We start from the raw sequence: 19,339 nt of genomic DNA, 5'->3' as shown, positions 1-19,339 counted from the left end.
TTACAAATACTCTATATCATTATTATTAATACAAGCTACCCAAATCAAAAGACACTTACCTTCATTGTAGACATGAAGAAATAGTGAAAGAAATGGTTCCACTTTGAAGACTTGAAGCAAGACAGGTGACCAAGATCATGTTGAAACCACCCAACCTGAGCCTGAATTAAAAGCAGAAAATTTGTTTGTTATCATTAACATTTCCATTGTAAACAAGGAGATAATGTAATTGTGTTTTGTGCAAATGTATAGAATATAAAACTCCATCTCTTATGAGATTTCTGTACTACCATAAAGCTTACACAAACATATTTTAAAGAAAAAGATTATATGTAAGAATAACATATTCTTCTTCATTCAGTACAAAGTTTATTACGGAAGTAGTTCAACGTAAATAATTTTTTTAATGTATTTTTTCTTCAGGACCCATTGATCATCTCCAATCATTTATACTCAATTTTCTTTTAAACAATGATGTATTACAGAGCTAACTTTGTCTGGCTTCGGCTATATGTTGGCTCTGTTTTTAGACAGAATGCTATCTAATTTAATTGCAACTCAGTAATTCTATATGTCTAATTTGAACACTGTGATAAAACAAAGCCTCTATAATGTCTGATTATTGTTGATGTGTTTAGATTATCATGGCTGGCTGGCTGGCTGGAATGCTCCAAGAGGAGTAGAGAGTGTGCACTGGAAGTGCAGAATCCAGTGAATGGTAATACTGTATTAGCGCTTTGGTCAGTAAGCTTGTTTCATAAGAAACGGTCATTACTACTATTTCTCTTTAAAATGAGCAAGTGTATTGTAGATGAGGACATATCAAATTGTGCTACTGAGAGTCAATCACATTTCTGTATTGCCTTACAACTAGGCAGAATAAGGCATTGTGGTGTGCGCCTGTAATCCAGCTATTAACAATGGAAGTTACATGTACAAACTGATTCAGCCGAGGACGCAGGTTCAAAACTGAGTCACGTCTTTCGGATGGTGACGTTTAAAGTTCGGTCCCCAGACGTAAATAAGCATATCTGATTGGTACACGTCTGTAAAAACCCAAAACACACACACACACACACTGTATTGTCTTGCATTGAGAAAGCATGGTGAATGTACCTGAAGTGTGCCGTGCATTGCTACACATGCTAGGAATGTCCACCAGTTGAATCCATATGTCCTCATGACGATATAAGATGCAATCTCCAGACCAATGATATGACTCATGTGCAGGAAGAAGAAGAGGAAGTTGGCGTTGAAGAGGCCCTAGAAAAGAGAGAATATCAAAAAAGAAAAACATTTGAATTGGGTCAATTTTATATGATTTATCAGCATATTACAGTAGATGACATTAATACCTGTGGGTGCGAGTAAGTTTTCTGCAAAACTTTCATTTATGTGTACACCTTTAACAGTTTTCATATACACATGTATATTAATGTTTATATAATCATAGCAATACTGTCAGGTGAAAAGTACATGTACATTATGTCCCATGCCCTTTTACTTAGATTTACAAATTGGAAAATGTTTTATATTTATTATAGATAAACATAATATAGAGTATCTTTCTTTCTATTTTTGCTTCTATCATTGTTGTTTATTCTCAAATTCTTCTTCATGTTAAAGTCTGCCCTGAACCTTACAACCCTGCATTTGCATGTAAACACCTGGGAAGAAATTCCTGTAATCATATCAATATGAATTTGACCTCTTATGAAACTGATACACATTGCCAGAAAAACATAGTAATTTCCAAATATCAGCCCTTATATTAAAGTAAAGATTGATATTTATGTTTCAATAGTTCCAATTTGACCTCTTCAATATGAATGAAAATATTGACTAGACCACTGACCGGAACACTGGCCATAGCATACTAGATATTCAATTCAATTCATTTATTTCTTCAACCATCAAAATAAATATACAATCAAAATAAGTTACATCAGATATGTGTCTAGACAGTGCCATTTAAACGTTTTATATCAAGATGAGCCTTGATGAGTCTGGCAACATTTAGTAAATAATATTAACTGATAAATGACTGTGTACTTACTATATTCATGCAATCTTACTTTCAGGGCTAATTTTTTTTTCCCACAAATTGAAATATTATCTAAGAATCCTTTCATGAAAGTTTGATACACTTGGGGAAAAGAAAATGATAAAGAGAGTGTGTATGTTCTAATTTCTAAAAGAAACTGTGATGTAGAAATTGCAATTTTTAGCATCACCATTATACGATGAACAGACTTTCCACGATAAACCTCAATATTTTCAAAGGAATGTCTTGATTACCGTACTTCCAAACTGGGCAAGTGGACCAGGTACATTAAAAGTAAGTCCGAGTAAGGCAATTTTTTGTAATAAAAAAATATTAGCATGGTATATAATAATATAATATTCACGCCTTCTTCAACATATTCATTTCATGTTCATTCATCAAAACTGTAATTAACCATACAAATTACTAGAAGACCACATAATCCCAAAGCAGGTTTAATACAACAGGACGGATATCATGTCAATACCAAGTTCCATGGCTTTATTTCAAGAGTCTTGTGACCTTGTGATAATCTTGTGAGAGATAAAACAATTTAAGTATTTGTATTGAGGGCCAAATGATACATCCTGTCATCGCACTGCTGCATGCACATGACGCATGTCAGATTTGCTTATGTATCTCTCTTTCCCAATGTCAAATGAATGTCAAATGAATGAGCATGAATTTCAAATAACATGTGCAATTATATACACTGTAAGCCACCTTCAGTTTTTTTTTCTTTGAGTAATTATCTAGATAATACACTTCAAGAACACTTGTATAGATTACCACTGCAAACTCATGAACTTGATCATAAAAAACAACATAGTTACATTCTCTGAAACAACTTGTCCTTTTCTTGCTCATATTGATGTATTCATCTTTTTATTCAAATTTGGCGAATGAAGAAAACTTTTATTTTTTCATTTTGTACCTACATCAACTTTTTTCAACATTTCTAGTACCTTTTTGGTGCTGCAGTTACTTAAGGACTACTACAAACTGTTTAAGAAGAATGATTTTGAATTATGTATGTATTCTTAAACATGTTATTTAAACCTAAATTGTATGACTTGATCACAGGCAGCAAATGAGCAAAGTTCATCTAGGCTTTATATCTAGAACTAAAATAACAATATTTATTTGCCTGTACAACTGCGTCACATGCATAACCAATTCTATTGTTGCATTGCAGCGAGCCATAGAGCCATAGAGACAAAATACTGCTTCCCGTATTGTTACTTTATCTAAGAGGTCAACTAGTCAACCCACTCAGATCCCATTTTGAAATCTCTCCATTGGTTGCCAATTCAATTGTGTACAGTATTTAAGATTACATTACTCGTTTTTCATTGGTGGCAAAGTGGTACTTTCCATAAGTACAACTCTACTTTGTTCATATTCCATAATCCTCTTAGTCTTAGACAACTCAGATCTTCTAACTCTTCTCTTCTTTGTATAGGGTTAAAGTACTTCATTTTTTCTTTAAAAATATACATGTATGGTTCTAATAGATGAATGTCAGAGTCATTATTATGTAATACTCCATCAATACATAGACACATGTGTACTGTGAAGATCTTGTTACTAGTTAGTGATTAATCAGACATTAAAGGCAGTATGTTGGTACAGTGTGTCACTGAGGAGCAAAGTTTGTTCAACCAGTTTGTACACAGCCCCTGTGAGGATCCATTTCTTACATGACTGTCCAAGGTTAGCATTCAGTCTCTTGAAATGATGTAAGCAAAGTGATGTAAAGAAAAGTGATGTAATTATAAAGTGATGTAATCTTTGAATTGTGTACCACTATTATGTAAACCACTGATCTGTATTTTTGGAGGAAAAAAATGTAATTGAAAATTAGAGACTAACAGACATGTGGACATGATGCATATTAAATTTACAGCTATTTCATGCCATGGTGTTTTTAAAATTCCATAAAATTAAAGCCACATGCCCAAATTGCATGTTTCATATACATGTATGGTACACTACATGTACATGTACATGTAGTACTTTAGAACTCAAATGTAGCACTAACTAATCTGTCATTTTATTCTTGTATTTACTTATTTTCTTCCTCATTTACTTTATTACTTCCTATTTTATTTAGTCTATAATTTCTATACTTTTTTTATTCATTACCTTTATTACTTAATTATTTGTCTCCATATTCCTAATCTTGTGAGAAACACTGTTAATTACATATTCACTTTAATAACATCTTCATCTAAATATTCACATCTTCAGATAAATTCATGTGTCATAAAGTTAAGATTTCATTAGTAGAAAAACAATGCAATTAATGTTTTCCAGTTGCAAAACTCACTTATAACAGTTTTCAAATAAATAATAATAATAATAATAATAGTGTAAACTATAGAGTGCACACCGTCCAGGGATGCTCATGGTATGATCTGCTTTCATATTTACTCAACAAAGTTCATGATACAGAAATGGAACGATTTACCTAAAACTTGAACTTTTGCCAATTCTTTAGGAATGGCATGCCAAAACAGAAGTCTCAAACCTTTACCTTAGTTTATCATATAGGCATGGGATATACTGTACGTGCAATATTACACATCGCTCAATACCCTAATTACTGATCAAAGGTCACATAAGACAAACCATCTTTCACCCGATCAGGGTTATTGTCCCATTTTCTTTATCTTCACCAAACAAACTTGACAGACTCTTTGCATCTGGGTCTATTTTCATCAATACAAATGGATGAGCTCATGATTAGATATTTTTAATAGCCCAGTTAAATTCCATACACAAGGCTCCTAAATTATGTTTATATATCAATGGGCATCCCTAGGCTACTAGACCTTCTACAAATATAAATAGGCTTTAACATTTAGTTATTGATCAACAGATTTCAAATGTGTTTAAAGGCAAGTATTCTGTATCATTAAACAAATTATGAGGCACTAGTTTTCCAATCAAGTCAAATTTATGACTGCAGTACTTTTTTTAAATGTCAAGAACTAACACAGCAACGCCAATATAGCACACTCTAGCTAAAATTTAAGCACATTAACTTAATAATTAATTTCAACTTCTTGATCACTGTTGGTCCCTGTGAATGATACTTTTTAATAAATGACATAACTCTCAACTTCCAACTAAAATCATTCATTACTAATAAGTTACAGATTCTTTCCGTACATACACAAGGTGACTTACACACTCACCATTCTTTTTTATGTACACCTGTAATGGATGGCCTACATGTAAATGTAAAACCTTTGTGATGTGCACGTAACTCATTCTCTATCTATTGTCTACCTTATTTCCTGTTTTATATATAATCACTGTTCACTTGATACTGACAAAGACCTCACATTACAAGATCACTAGAGGTGAAATATAGACAAAGCAAACCTGCTTTATTAAAATTGTTTCACTTTCTTAGTTTCTATCCCTTGATAGATCTGTCGTTCTGTAATCACAGGCATAGCCAGGATATTTTAATGGGGGGGGGGGGGGGCAGATGTGGCAACTATTCGCCCTAAAATTTTCGAAAATGACACCGTTCCACTGTTAAATAAAATAAGCGTAGAAGCAAAACTACTCAACCCATATCAATAATCTTGGTGTCATTTTCTTGAGTATGAAATACACTACCCAAAAGGACCTTTCTTTTAGGGGGGATGTACCTACATGAAGCATGAGGTACTGCATTTTTTAGGGGCTAAATAGGAGGGCCATGCCCCCCCCCCCACCCTTGCCCCCTGGCTACGCCAATGTCTGATGCTTCATGTACATATCTATTTCACATGTGTTAAGGAGAAAATTTGGAATACACAAAGAAACAACTTTCAACAATGTAAGAATCTATAGGGATTTTGGCAAACCTTGGCAGTTGAAAAAAAGTAAAGTGTAGAGATCTAATTCACTTCATCTTCCTTTTTTTAAGAAACCTTATTAGCAATCAAATATTTTTTCTTTAAAAAAAAAAGTCAGAGAAATCAGAGAAGCAGACTGGGGAAAGTTTGAAAGAAATTGGACAAAAAATAAGAGAGTTTCACTAACTAGAAAAAAAAAAAAAAAAAAAAAAAAACAGGTATCTGTAATCTACTATGTCTTAAGATAATTTTCTTGCAAAATATTTTTGTTTAAAGGAGGAAATGCTCTAAATACCTACCATTTGCTCAGCAGTCTTTCGAAGTTCAGCAAAGTCTTTCACAACATCTTTACACTCCACCTGATCTTCCATGATCTGCCCAATATGGATAGCTTTCATGTGCTTCCTCACAAATTCCTCATCATTGTGGAAAGCAGTGAAGGCTTCCTACAGGGAAGAACAGTTTTTAACAACAGTGAAATAGTACTTGCATTGTAAACACTCATACATGTAAACGATAATTTTCATTCATCATATAGTAGGGACCAATTGACTAATTTATCAAGGAAAACTGATGTGTAATAAAAAGCAACAATATATTACATCTCCTTCATTAACTTACTGTAAGTACCATATAAATATGCTTTTTTCAATATAAGGCAAAAATGGGCAAGACAACAAGCCACATTTCTTCAGCAATTAGATGCTGCTTCTAGTCTTTGGTGTTCACTATTTAAGCCCAACATCAGAATGTTAGGTGTAATGTAGAAAATGATTACTCTTCTGAATCCTTACTTTGATGTTGAAGCGTAAAGATAAACTTATTTGCCCCTCCAGGTAATGATATCTCTCTGGTATGGACTGCCCTAGTAGTTTTGTGTGTTGCGAAAATATATTTTTTCCCTATTTTTTTCCTATTTTTTCCCTATTTTCTGGAAATGCAGACTATTTTTTCCCTATTTCCTTCAAGAAAATAGGAAAAAAATAGGGCTATTTTTTTCCTATTTTCAAGCACAAACTATTTTTTCCCTATTTTTTTCACCTATATTTTTTTTCAGACTATTTTTTTCCTATTTCCTATAAAAAAACAGGAAAAAAATAGTCCTATTTTTTTCCTATTTTCAAGTACAAACTATTTTTTTCACCTATATTTTTTTTCAGACTATTTTTTTCCTATTTCCTATAAGAAAACAGGAAAAAAATAGTCCTATTTTTTTCCTATTTTCAAGCACAAACTATTTTTCGCCCATTTTTTTTTACCTTCAACTTTTATGGACTATTTTATTCTTATTTTTTTTAAAGAAAATAGGAAAAAAATAGTTCTATTTTTTCCTATTCTCGAGTACCAAACTATTTTTTCCCTATTTTTTCACCTTCATCTTTTTCAGACTATTTTTTGCCTATTTTCTCAAAAAAAATAGGACTATTTTTTCCCTATTTTTTCATCTTAATCTTTTTCAGACTATTTTTTCCCTATTTTTTCACCTTAATCTTTTTCAGACTTCTTTTTACCTATTTGCGAGTACTATTTTCTTCCTATTTTTTGCACTTAAATTTTTTATGACATGATACAAATTTGTGAACTATTTTTTGTCTATTTTCTAAACTTGCATATTTTCATTGTTTATGACTGGCATCCTATTCAAAAAGCCCGCTTCTCCTGCCATTATCTCTGTTGTTCATTTTGCGACTTATTGGTTGTTTTTAGCTGTGGGGTCACATATTGAATAGTGAGCTCAAAGATGACCATAAATAAACAATGTGTAAAAAGAAAATGTACGAAATTTCAATTTTGTTCCTTTATTAATATTCTTGATTTTATTTACAAACTATAGTAGTGACTAGTGCACTCAAAGATAACCATACATAAACCATGTGTAAAAAGAAAATGTACACATAGAAATTTCAACCAAAAAAAATCTCCTTTATTAATAGAAAAAAAAGCATTCGATCGAGATATTCCCGTTCTATGTGTGCGCAAAGTTTCAACGTAGAGGACAGTACGCAAGTACGTAATTTGAAAATTACCCGTTATTTTTTTCCCCCCACTGACACTGCTGTGCGCATCGGACTTTTGCTGATTTTCGTTCATCAAACGTCTCCAAATCACACCAAAATGTCTTCCAGCAATTATTCTAGCGATGAAATTTCATCAAGAGATAGTGACTCCTCATACTCCGATGCCTCCTTATCCCATTTTAGTGATTCTTCCCAAGAAAATGAGCCCGACTAATGTTCAAAATATTACTACTAGTCCCACTCGTAGAGAAACGAGTTTGTTGTCGAATTACGGACCATCGACGAGCGGAACTGGCCCCAGAAAACAGCTGAAAAGGTACGTTTATTTCTGAAACTTAATTATATTATGATATATATATTTTTATTGTGTCTGTTGTTGAATATAATGCTACTTCATAGACATAGTAGGCCTATAGAATGTTATTTTACGTATCAATATTCCCATGTAGCTAGTGTTGAGGTTGTAGACTACACAACTTCTTAGTGAAGTGTAGTGAATCTCCAAGTGCAGTGTAGTGTCTGTTAGTGAATGAGTGAATGTAAACAAACGTGATTACAATAAATCCACGTAAAAAAATTCAGATTTTGTACCATTACTACGTCTGTCAATTATTTTGCCTTGCATGATATAATGTTTTGATGTGGTTTTAGGCTAAATTGTATCTCAAATTATTTTTCTAGGAATCAGAAAACACAACGCAAGAAGAAGAGCAAGTCTTCCAAGTCCGAGAGTGTGTCTGCGAGGTATGTCCTTACTAAGTAGAAATCTAAATCTATTGTTGATAATTTTTTTGGGTTTATTTATTTCATGTTTGTTAGTTAAGATCTGACATCAAAATATTAGAGTAGTTTACCTCATCATTATGCTAGAACAATAATTTGCAAGTGGCACAAGTTCTACCTAGATCTACATTATTTTTCTCTTTCCTTTTTATTTTTTTCTTCAACAAATTGTTCCTTTACTATTTTCTTTTCTGTATTTTATGTTTTATTTTATGTATGTTCACCCAATATATCTAAGAATAAAATAACTCTAATTAATTGCCTACCTGAGTGGTTTACATTTTATGCACCTTGACAGCTCTTTGATGACTCTGTTGTTTCACCATCCGTTCGTCGTCAGCCTGGCATCTTTTTTGCTATCATACTTTTGTACACACATGTTCTGTGCCTTTGAATTTTTCATTATGAAATACATAAATACTTGTACTAAGTATTAATTGCATGTTCATAAATGTACCAATGCATGATTATTCTAACCCCTAACTCACATTTCATTTATATCTTTACAGATCAATTGAAACTAATCAAGCTACAATGTACATGTAACGTACAACCACCATTCGATGCCTGTGAACAGCATGACCAACATCTGTATCCTTTACATTAGTATTTGTTTCCATTTTATTATGTAATTCTTATGTCTAATCATTGAGATTCATAGGCAAGTACAACATGTATGTGTACACAATGAGTGCCTGCATATTGTGAAGATAAAGGACCATACAGTAAGACCATTACTTATGATACATGGTAATGATGGTATACTTTGTAAAACTATTTGAAAATAGTAGCATGTAAGTCTGTCATTTTCTTGTTTATATATATCTCAATGACATGACATGTCATTGATTTTGTAGTAAGTGTTTCTAGATTATGATGATTGTATTAAGATTTTGACAGTTCAATTGAGATTGAGAAAATTATGTAACATGTCAACTGTACAATAGAGCATGCATGCATTGTTGAAAAATCTGTTTTATGATTTATTTTATTTTGTTATCTTTGTAAATAACGAGAATTTTTTTTTTACTTGTCATGATTTTCTTGAGGTTTGAAAATGTTATTACATTATTAAGAGCACTTTGCAATTAAATTGTAATAAAAGAGACAGAAAACAACACTCTCATGTCAAGAATACTGCTTTATTTGGTTACTAGTGAGGGAGAGAGCTTGTGATCGCCTGGCATATCCACATCGGCTCAGTAATAGTCCTGAAACTCACCTGAATACTTTATTTGAACAAAAATAGAAAGCTACATTCTAGGTGGATGATATTTTTTTAAGGCGGAGGCATATAGGAGACGCAGTCGCATTTGTCTTGTTTTTGTTTTTTTAGAGTATAATCATAGCAAACCAAGAACAACTCTATTACTACAACATGTACACTACAGTACTTAACCAAAGATTGTAAATATCAGTTAAGTTCTTTTATTTATTTGCTTATATGAACACACATACTATACTAAACTCATGTCATTGTGTTTACCTCTCGAAAATAAAGTACATGTATTTTATATGACACATTCCCTTTTATTCTTTTTTTTTGTTACAGTCCACTGCCATTATAACGAGGTGCTCGGGACCAAGCCAATTTCCTTGTTAAAATGAAATCATGTTATACTCAAGTTACTGAACACATTGGTTTGTTTAAAATTGGGACTGATGAGAATTGCCTGATAATAAAATCTTGGTGATCCATGTTCGTTATAATAGGAGTGGACTGTATAACATTTTTCCATATACCCATTGACTATTTTAAATGTTCTACTGAATGGATTGGACTGAAAGGATGAAGTGAATTTGGCAAACTGAGTAGGTGCATCGATGCAGAGAAAAGAGCTGTAGGAGTAGGGTGACTATTCTACAGTGGAAACTTTTGACAATGAGGTCATGTGCAACCAAGAAATCTTAACCCCCAAAAGCTGTTAAATTACCTTGTCATTTCAGGTATAACTGATCTCTTTATATCAAGTTTGCACTGTATGATTTAATTGAATGTACAGAGTCGTTGACTGGATGTGTGAGATGGTAGTGCTTGAGAAATCCATGAAAGTAAAGGATGAGTGACCCCCCCCCCCCCTATTTCCTGACTATTTTTTACTGATTTCCTCACTTATTTTCTATTTTTTTCCTATTTCCTTACTATTTTTTTCCTATTTTCTTACTATTTTTCCCTATTTTCTTACTATTTTTTTCCTATTTTCTTCCTATTTCCTTACTATTTTTTTCCTATTTTCTTACTATTTTCCCCTATTTTATTACTATTTTTTTAATATTTTCTTACTATTTTTTTCCTATTTTCTTAGTATTTTTTTCCTATTTCCTTACTATTTTCTTACTATTTTCCCCTATTTTCTTACTATTTTTTTCCTATTTTCTTACTATTTTTTTCCTATTTCCTCACTATTTTTTTTCCTATTTCCTCACTATTTTTCACTGTCCACTAGCACCTAGTTATCACTATTTTTTTACTATTTTCTTCACCATTTTCTACACTATTTTTTCCCTATTTTTTTCCTATTTTTAGGTCTGAAAAATAGGAAAAAAATAGGAAAAAAATAGAAAAAATTGTTTCAAACCTATTTTTTTCCTATTTCCAAAACTATTTTTTCCCTATTTTTTCCTTTAAAAAAAATAGGGAAAAAATAGAAAAAAAATATATTTTCGGGACTATTTTTTCCTTATTTTTCCCCTATTTTTTTCCTATTTTTTTACGACTGGGGTGTACTTAAGGGGGTGGCTGTACCAATATTTCCCAAGGATAGATTTGAACTGATTTACAGTTGTTGCTCTGACTGCCGAGTCTGGTAAGGAATTCCAGTTGTTGCAACTTCGCACAGAGAAGGAATTTTGACGAAGCACAGATTTACACTTTGGCTTCCTTACTTTCATACTGTGGCCTCTGGTTCTGGATTCATGGACTGGACTCCTTACAGTATATCATTATCACATACATGCTCAGAACATAACCAGGTGTATTTGGTCTATGGTTGAAGTTAAGAATTCATCAAGTGTAGGAAAGTGACTGTTCAGCAATTGATGACAGAAACTAGTACATGTACGAACAAGAAGATTATTGCTATTGTATTTCAGGATTCAAAAAGTATAATTTAGTGTTGCTGTGTATATTAAATGCCGATTACTCCCTACATGTCCTGATTATATCTTTAAACTGTCTTTCTCATAATAATTCAAGACCCTTACAGTTCCGTCTTGCCCAGCATAGTGAGTGATGACTTTATATCCTCCTGGATGTCTTTTGCTCCATTGTGTGATGTCGTACACCTGGTCATCAACCACCAGCCACTTCTCCTTCATCGTCTTCCCATCATGCTTCTTTACTTCATCCCAGGTCACATCACCCACAAACCTTCGAGGTTTGTGTACGGCACCCTGTACCTCTCCATGCTGGTTTGCTCCCAGACCCATCTTTACACTGCGGTACAAAGAAGTAAAACACTTAAATACACTGTGCAAGCTAACCTTACAGGCTCTGTGATTTATGAAATATGATATTGATATCACCAAGCCTTACTTGGCATGCATTAGTCTGAAGAGCCACTGGCTTCACCACTGCCTTTCAGATCTTCACCTGATGCCTATCTTTCGTTGAATCCATTAAATAAAATGCAAAGGAAAGACTTATTTTGATGCAGACACACGTCTTGGTATGGCACTTTAATATTTATGAACATTTTATGGGAACATGTATTGTATAGGGGAACATGTAATGTTTCTCTATATTAGGCTTTCCTATCTACCCTAAACGGATTTTACATATCTATTTTCACATTATCATGAAAATCATGCAAATAAACTTAAAAATAAAGATCATGGTAATGTACAAAACCAAAATTAGTCAATGTTAGATAGGCCTGCAAAAAAGGAAGTGGGATATAGGGGACACTAATGATGTATTGACTGTTATAAATATAAAATGTGATGGGATTACAAAAAAATTAACTTTAATATTAATCCCTGGAAAGACTGACACCCTGCAAAAAAACATTACAATGTAAACAAGAACATATTGATCAAGGCAACTACATGTATCAAGTTCATTAAATCATGAAAAGTTGTATCAGTTTGAAAACTAATTAAAGCTAAACTTTAGTACTGGTAATGCGATTGCATTGTGAAAGAAAAGGTGTGAAAGGATCAGAAACAGTTGATCATGTAGCATGTAAGTATTGGTGTGCACTGCAAGGTTCTGGAGTCATCAAAATCATAATAAATTTGACCGAGTCTTGGTAAAGTAACAAACACTCACATAGAAAGCTATATATGGGACAACATACATGGTGTCGGGGATGGTACTACCTTGGTTTCCTTGTCTTTCTATGCTCATTACTCAGCCAGTATACATTTTCTTCTAAAATTGTTTGGCACATGTCATTTATTTGTAATCTTGAACATTCAGTGTAAGTTTCGTTTGATTCTGTGAGAATTAATTTTTTTTTTTTACCAGTACTGGAGTTTATCTTTAATTCATAGCTGTTAGTAGGCCTAAGCCTAGATTTGTCCTACATGTAGTGACTTGACCTTTGGAGAACTTTGCATTTGTATATATTATTGTCTTGTCTATATTGTGTGGCTTGAAGTCTAGCCTTTTATTCCATTGTCACTCATTTCTTTAGTGACACCTGTTACATTACTAGAGTGCCACACATACTTATTCTGGCAAGCACATTCCACACCCTATGGGTTGGGATGTGCAACCACCTAATGTACTGGTATAGCTTATACATGTACTGTACAGGCACATTACACTTGTTTGCTTTATTTGACACACCTATTTTCATCACTTCTCCTGAGCTGTTCATATCTAGAGCACACGTATTCTAGAGAGTCTTGAATCGATCTACAGCAAAGCTAATTCAGCTTCATCTTAATTCTTGTCCTATTTCTTCGCTTGTTTCTCTACTCGGTTCCGAGGCCTTATTACTTTATAGAGATTATAAGTTTCTTCTTCCTTACTTAATTCGCAAAGAAGCGTCATTACTTTGTACATGGTCTTACATATTCTTTCTTCGGGTGCTGTGCAATATTTGAACTACTACTTGTGATATAATATATGTTCCAAGTGTCTGTACTCAACAGGTGTTTCTACAAGACAAGGTAGGAAAGAAATCTATTTCTTTTATTTAGGTGATTAAATTCCCTAAATACATATCAAATCTATTAAATGAGAAATTACACTGTGAATAGTTTATAAGTGAACTCAAAAATCAATATTTGTATGAAAAGAAAATATCAAAACATTTTGGTAAAACAGTAAAATCCCTGAAGAGCTGGGTAGTCTTCAATGGCAGGCAAGCCAAAGTCGCGATAACCAAATGCTGGTGATTGTACGTCAAGGACAGATACAGATACAGATACAGAACACAAAAGTCAGAAGTACATTCTCTAGTTTTCAGATCTACATGTACATTTAAATTTAAATTTCAAGATATTTTCTCCACATGTGTAAACTGAATAGTTTTAAACATGTATTATTAACATTTAGATAAGCTTAAATTTTGTTATTTGAATAGGTCTAGCCTATGTTGTTTAACTTGTTTTCAAAGCCTAAAACATTGGACACAACTTTCTTAGCAAGTATTTGTATTTTTAGTTTAATAAGAAAAATATAAGGGTGCATTTTTATAAACTATCAAATCAATATCTCCAGGAGTAGCCATCTCAAATACTGATTCACCGTTCATGAATTGAAAGTTTGAAACACTCACACTTTTATTTAACAAGTTTTAATCTATGTAATTTCTGATTTTGTTTTTATAGGTCTAGACTATCTCTTGTCCCAAGCTATTATTAGGGTGTCTGATCGCGCACCCAATGTTGTGTGCTAAAACCCTTCCCATAGAGATTGTACGCTTCCCTATGTGGTCTACGTGCATTGCGCGACCATCCAAAATTGGTCAATGATTTTATGAAAAAATTTGAAATTCAAACCTTTATAACAAATGATCCTGAAGGTGAAACTCAATAAATGAGGTGTCATATGAAAGAGCAGGTTTTTCTCCATATTCCCCATCGGGGGCCACCCCCAGATTTCTAAAAATATCTTGGTCAAAACAGCGATTGAAATGTTGTTTGCATCCTAGCTCCAAAATTTGCCACTTTCCTGAGCTGCCGCCCCGCGGCTTAAGCAGGGCTAGACGTAAGGATAATATCCAGATGCTTTTTTTTTTGCTAGCCACAAGGGATCATTTGTTATAACAGTTTGAAAATACCCTTCCCACATTTTTGGAATCAGCTAATTAGGGAGGCGTGAGCTCCGCTCAGTCCAAACCATGGTTACATCGCGTAACATGTGCGCTTATAGTGAATGAAAGTATGGGTGGCCGTTCCCGCCATAGAACCCGGAAGTGAATACATGTTGTAGTCAATGGCAATATCGCGGAGAGTTGTCTCCGCGATATTGCCATTGACTACAACGTGTATTCACTTCCGGGTTCTATGGCGGGAACGGTAACCCATACTAGTCAATGGCACATATCGCGGAGACAGCGTGGCTCAAGCTTGCAAGTCGCGCATTGGCTGAGCAACTTGCGTACGATATGCATACGCTTGCATATCGCGCGATACAGCTGTTTGGCTAAATTTAGCAAAACAACATTACTCTGCGTGTACGTCTTTTTCGTCGATTCTGAGCAAAATGCTATGAATATTTCAGCGTTTTGAAGGGGCTGTATCTTTTGATAGAAACATCGGCGAGACTTGAAATTTGAAATGTATTATTATGATTACATTTTTAATTCAAATATCAAACAAAAATGGTGAAAAACGATCCCAAATTGAAAATTGAAAAATCGTTCAGACACCCTACTATTATTTATTATGTATTTCTATTTTCAATATTTTATTTCCTTATTCATTCAAATAATTGCAGTCTTCATAAAATTACTTTTATATAAAATGAGGTAGAAATTGCGACATAGTCTGAGGCTAGACTAGATCTAGATCTATGTCTCATTTCCTCATCTTGCCAAATATCATTATCATGAGAGATTTAGATCTAGAGTCTAGACTAGAATCTAGAAGATCTATGTCTAGCTAGTTTAGGAAGATCAGACTCAGTCTCACTCTGACTCTCGAAGACATCTCCAAACTTACGACATCCTCCGCCCATTTCACCTGTTCACACCAACAACACTCAAGAGAATTGCAGAACACACACTGATCAGTGCTCGCGCTCGAGCACTACCTGCACCGCAGTCTACGTGCCTGGCGCCCAGGGGCAACGTCCCCGCTGGAATGAGAAGGTCATTCACGCCGAAATAAAGTTTACAAAATTACATTGTTTCGTAAAAATCAACCATATAAAATAAGTTGTCATTATGGCCAGTCATTTAATGGTTACATTACATCATAATAAAAGCGAATACGGATTTAAACCAGGTAAATTACTCACTTTAAGTTCCAAAATGAAGCTGGTACAAGATGCGGCACGGCACGGGAAGAGCAGCTGACAACAGTGTAACTTCAACGTGTCATAAATATCGTACATGCGCAAGTCCGATACTCGTGCCGTTAACCTTTGCCCTAGCGAGCGTAACTAACGACCTCAAACTATTTATCAGCCTGCATCGTCAGTGTTAATTTAATGCATTCATTCAAGAACATGTAATAATTCCAACAGATGATGATGGTTTCATCAACTTAAATATAATATTGTTTTTGATTTAAGCTATAAATATTTCATCTCAAGTTCCAGTATTTTCTGTAATCAAGTGTTTATTTAGAGGATGGGGTGACGTCGTGAACAGGGAAATCCCGTCAATATAAAATCAGGTGATCTCATGTAGCTATGAGGCGAGCACCGTACGATTCTCGGAGTCCGATATATCGTTTCGAGACAGCTGTATGCTATCGATATCAAATTGACATTACGCAAGTTCAAAATTTTAGAATGATACTAGTCTTTATTCCAGTTAAATCCTGCATGTGCAAAGACTTTTTTTTAAGAGCCTCAAAATGACATATAAAGTCTTCAAAACATTCTAACGCTCCATTCATTGGTAATCAGGCCTTGGGCATGTTTTGGAAACCACTAAACTTAGCCTTCATCAAATTTTAGTATCAAATTTATCATCAGGCTGAGCTGAGTTTGTTGTTCCATTCCATTATTACAGGCCCAAGACCGGAAATGGAACAGTCATTACAAAACAAAAATAACGTCAAATTAGTCTTAAAAACGCGGTGTACGATAATGTATTTGGTTTATTGTTGTTGTTGTGTGTTTCGTTTTGTTTTGCGATTATTTTTTTTTAATTTTTTTTTTTTTTTTTTTGTGTATGTTTTTTTTTGGGGTGGGGGTGGGTGGAGGGGGGGGGGGGGGTTCCGGCCATGTTACGATCCGCTATTTGCCCCCTGAGACCATAAAGCTAGGCCCAACCCTGATTATCTGATAAGGCGTTATCTATACTTGTAACACGCAGAAACTGGTACACACGACACGCCCCATCATTGTGTTGTGGTTCGATGTTAATAACATTTTTAAAAGATTAATTAGAAATGAGGACACATTTTAAAAACACACATGACAATAAACATATTCGTGTAATTGACTCCAAGATACGAATTCCAACAACGGTCAAGCCGACTCATAATAACAAATGATATACAGGTTGTTATTCCATTCATGATCAATATTGCATGAAAATAACTAGTATCTAATCACAACTATAGTTTTTCCATCGTTATATTACTCTCCCAACAAATAAATGAATACAACTATCAAATGAACTTTATGGAACAATCAAGCATAATTTCCAATTAAAACTACATTGAATTCAGTGGCGTACGCAGGATTTTTTCAAGGGGGGGGGGTTAACATTTTGAAATCGGGCCGAAAATTTCGCAACGACTCAGCCAGCCGCTAAATAAGCGGGGGGGGGGCGGTAAGAGGACACTTTTTGTTGTTTTGATCCCCCAAAAAATCGGGTAAGAGGGCACTCTTCTTTTTTTTTTGGTCTCGAAATTTGACAATTTGACATTTTGTTCCGTAGGGGGGGGGGGTAAGGTCAGGTTTTTAGGTCAAGCATTGGCATAATTTTTTTTTTTTAATTACAAAACAAAACAAAACAAAAACAGAGGGGGGTTGCTCAAAAATACGCACGTACAAAAACCAAAGGGGGGGGGTTAACCCCCCAAACCCCCCCCCCCCCCCCCACCCCCCCCCCTACGTACGCGCCTGATTGGATTAGTGGTTTATATGATAACCACTCACCCTGGCAATCCTTTTTTGGTACCGTCCTTCCTATACACGTTTAATCAACACCTATGATAAACGGAATGATAGTTGGTAAAAGTGTGAATTTTACTCTAAAACACAAAACTGAAGATGATTCAATGACAATCGCATACTATTTACTGTCAAAATATTATTTACAACTGTTTTGCCAAATAATTATCCAGAGTTAACCTCAACACATTATATAACTCTAACTCCTAAAGATTGCAAGTAGTATAACATATAACATAATAACATTCAAAGTATCTCAAATTACTATTACTAAATCAGAATCAAGTACTTTAATTTGGTATCCAAATTAAACTACCTTTTTTTTGTCCCTCCCTAATCCTGGTGAAAATCTTTTGAAAGATATAAATGCTCACTTTTATAGATTTATATGGGGGGAGAAACCTGGTAAAATAAGTAGAAATCAAATGTCACAAAGTTACTCAGACGGAGGGGTTAAAATTATAGATATATACACACATTGCCAATCATTACAAATTTCCTGGATTAAGAGATTAGTAATTGGCTCAATAGATAGCAATATCCTCTGTCTTTTGCAATCTTTCTTGCCTGAACGGCAAGATTTAAAATTATATATGGGAAACAATTATTTTCGGGAACTGGCAGGTAAAACAAAGAACCTTTTTTGGAAAGAAATGTTCATGGCTTATAGTACGCTCTTGTCCATGCATCATGATAACATTTTCTTGCCAACCCTTATGGAATAATGATTACATTAAAATAGGCAATAGCTCAATATATAATAAAAAAATTGTGTCAAAAGGGAGTTCGTTTTGTTAACGATATTTTAGACACAAATGGTGATTTTTTTTTCTCTCTGGAACACTTTCAAGAAAACTATAATATTCAAATAAATTTTCTTTTTTATCGTGGATTATGCGATGCAATTAGACAAGGGTTTAACAATTGTACTATTTTTAACAAGGTGCCACAACCTCTTTTCCCAGATACAATGGCATTTGTTATGAAACGTATTAAAGGATGTTCACATATCTATGCAATATTATTAAAGAGAAGAAAAGGACTATGTAAAAGTTTTCTTAAATGGAAATGCATTTTCGACCTGAATGATAAGAATTCGGAAACATATTGTTCTATTGGATTTAAATGTACCATTGATGTGGGCTTACGATGGTTTCAGTTTAAAGTCTTGCAACGCATATCATATACGAACGATCTACTGTTTAAAATGAATTTAGTCCCAAGAAAAGAATGTACATTTTTTAATGAACAGATTGAAACAGTTATACATCTGCTATGTGATTGTACGCATGTTAAAAATATTTGGGGTAGGTTAGAACACTGGATTAATACTGGAACCGGAAATAAATTAACATTTTCATTACAAGATAAATTATTAGGTTTAAAAGGTTCA

General features: G+C 33.8%; 1 protein-coding gene and 1 long non-coding RNA gene across 3 annotated transcripts in view; one reads left to right on the top strand and one right to left on the bottom strand.

Moving 5' to 3' along the window:
• The window catches only part of LOC581114 (acyl-CoA 6-desaturase), a 29,067-nt gene extending 12,909 nt beyond the window's left edge, over nt 1-16,158 (bottom strand). Inside the window, exons 1-5 of the mRNA XM_030973876.1 lie at nt 16,114-16,158; nt 11,904-12,135; nt 6,198-6,344; nt 1,117-1,263; nt 60-161 (exon numbers count right to left, since the gene is read on the bottom strand). Coding sequence (XP_030829736.1) covers nt 60-161; nt 1,117-1,263; nt 6,198-6,344; nt 11,904-12,128 — 621 coding nt within the window. The 5' untranslated portion in view covers nt 12,129-12,135; nt 16,114-16,158. The remainder of the gene's footprint in view (nt 1-59; nt 162-1,116; nt 1,264-6,197; nt 6,345-11,903; nt 12,136-16,113) is intronic.
• LOC115919755 lies at nt 7,385-10,213 on the top strand. 2 transcript variants are annotated; one of them, XR_004062006.1, is made up of 3 exons: nt 7,391-8,232; nt 8,598-8,660; nt 9,209-10,213. It is a non-coding gene; the product is annotated as an uncharacterized LOC115919755 (long non-coding RNA). The 2 variants fall into 2 exon arrangements; XR_004062005.1 differs by having other exon boundaries at nt 7,385-8,660.
• Nucleotides 16,159-19,339: the final 3,181 nt, after the last annotated feature.

This window comes from Strongylocentrotus purpuratus, unplaced genomic scaffold (assembly GCF_000002235.5).
Source record: "Strongylocentrotus purpuratus isolate Spur 01 unplaced genomic scaffold, Spur_5.0 spur5_scaffold_7, whole genome shotgun sequence".
NCBI lineage: Eukaryota > Metazoa > Echinodermata > Echinoidea > Camarodonta > Strongylocentrotidae > Strongylocentrotus > Strongylocentrotus purpuratus.
This window is presented reverse-complemented; position numbering and strand designations above follow the sequence as displayed.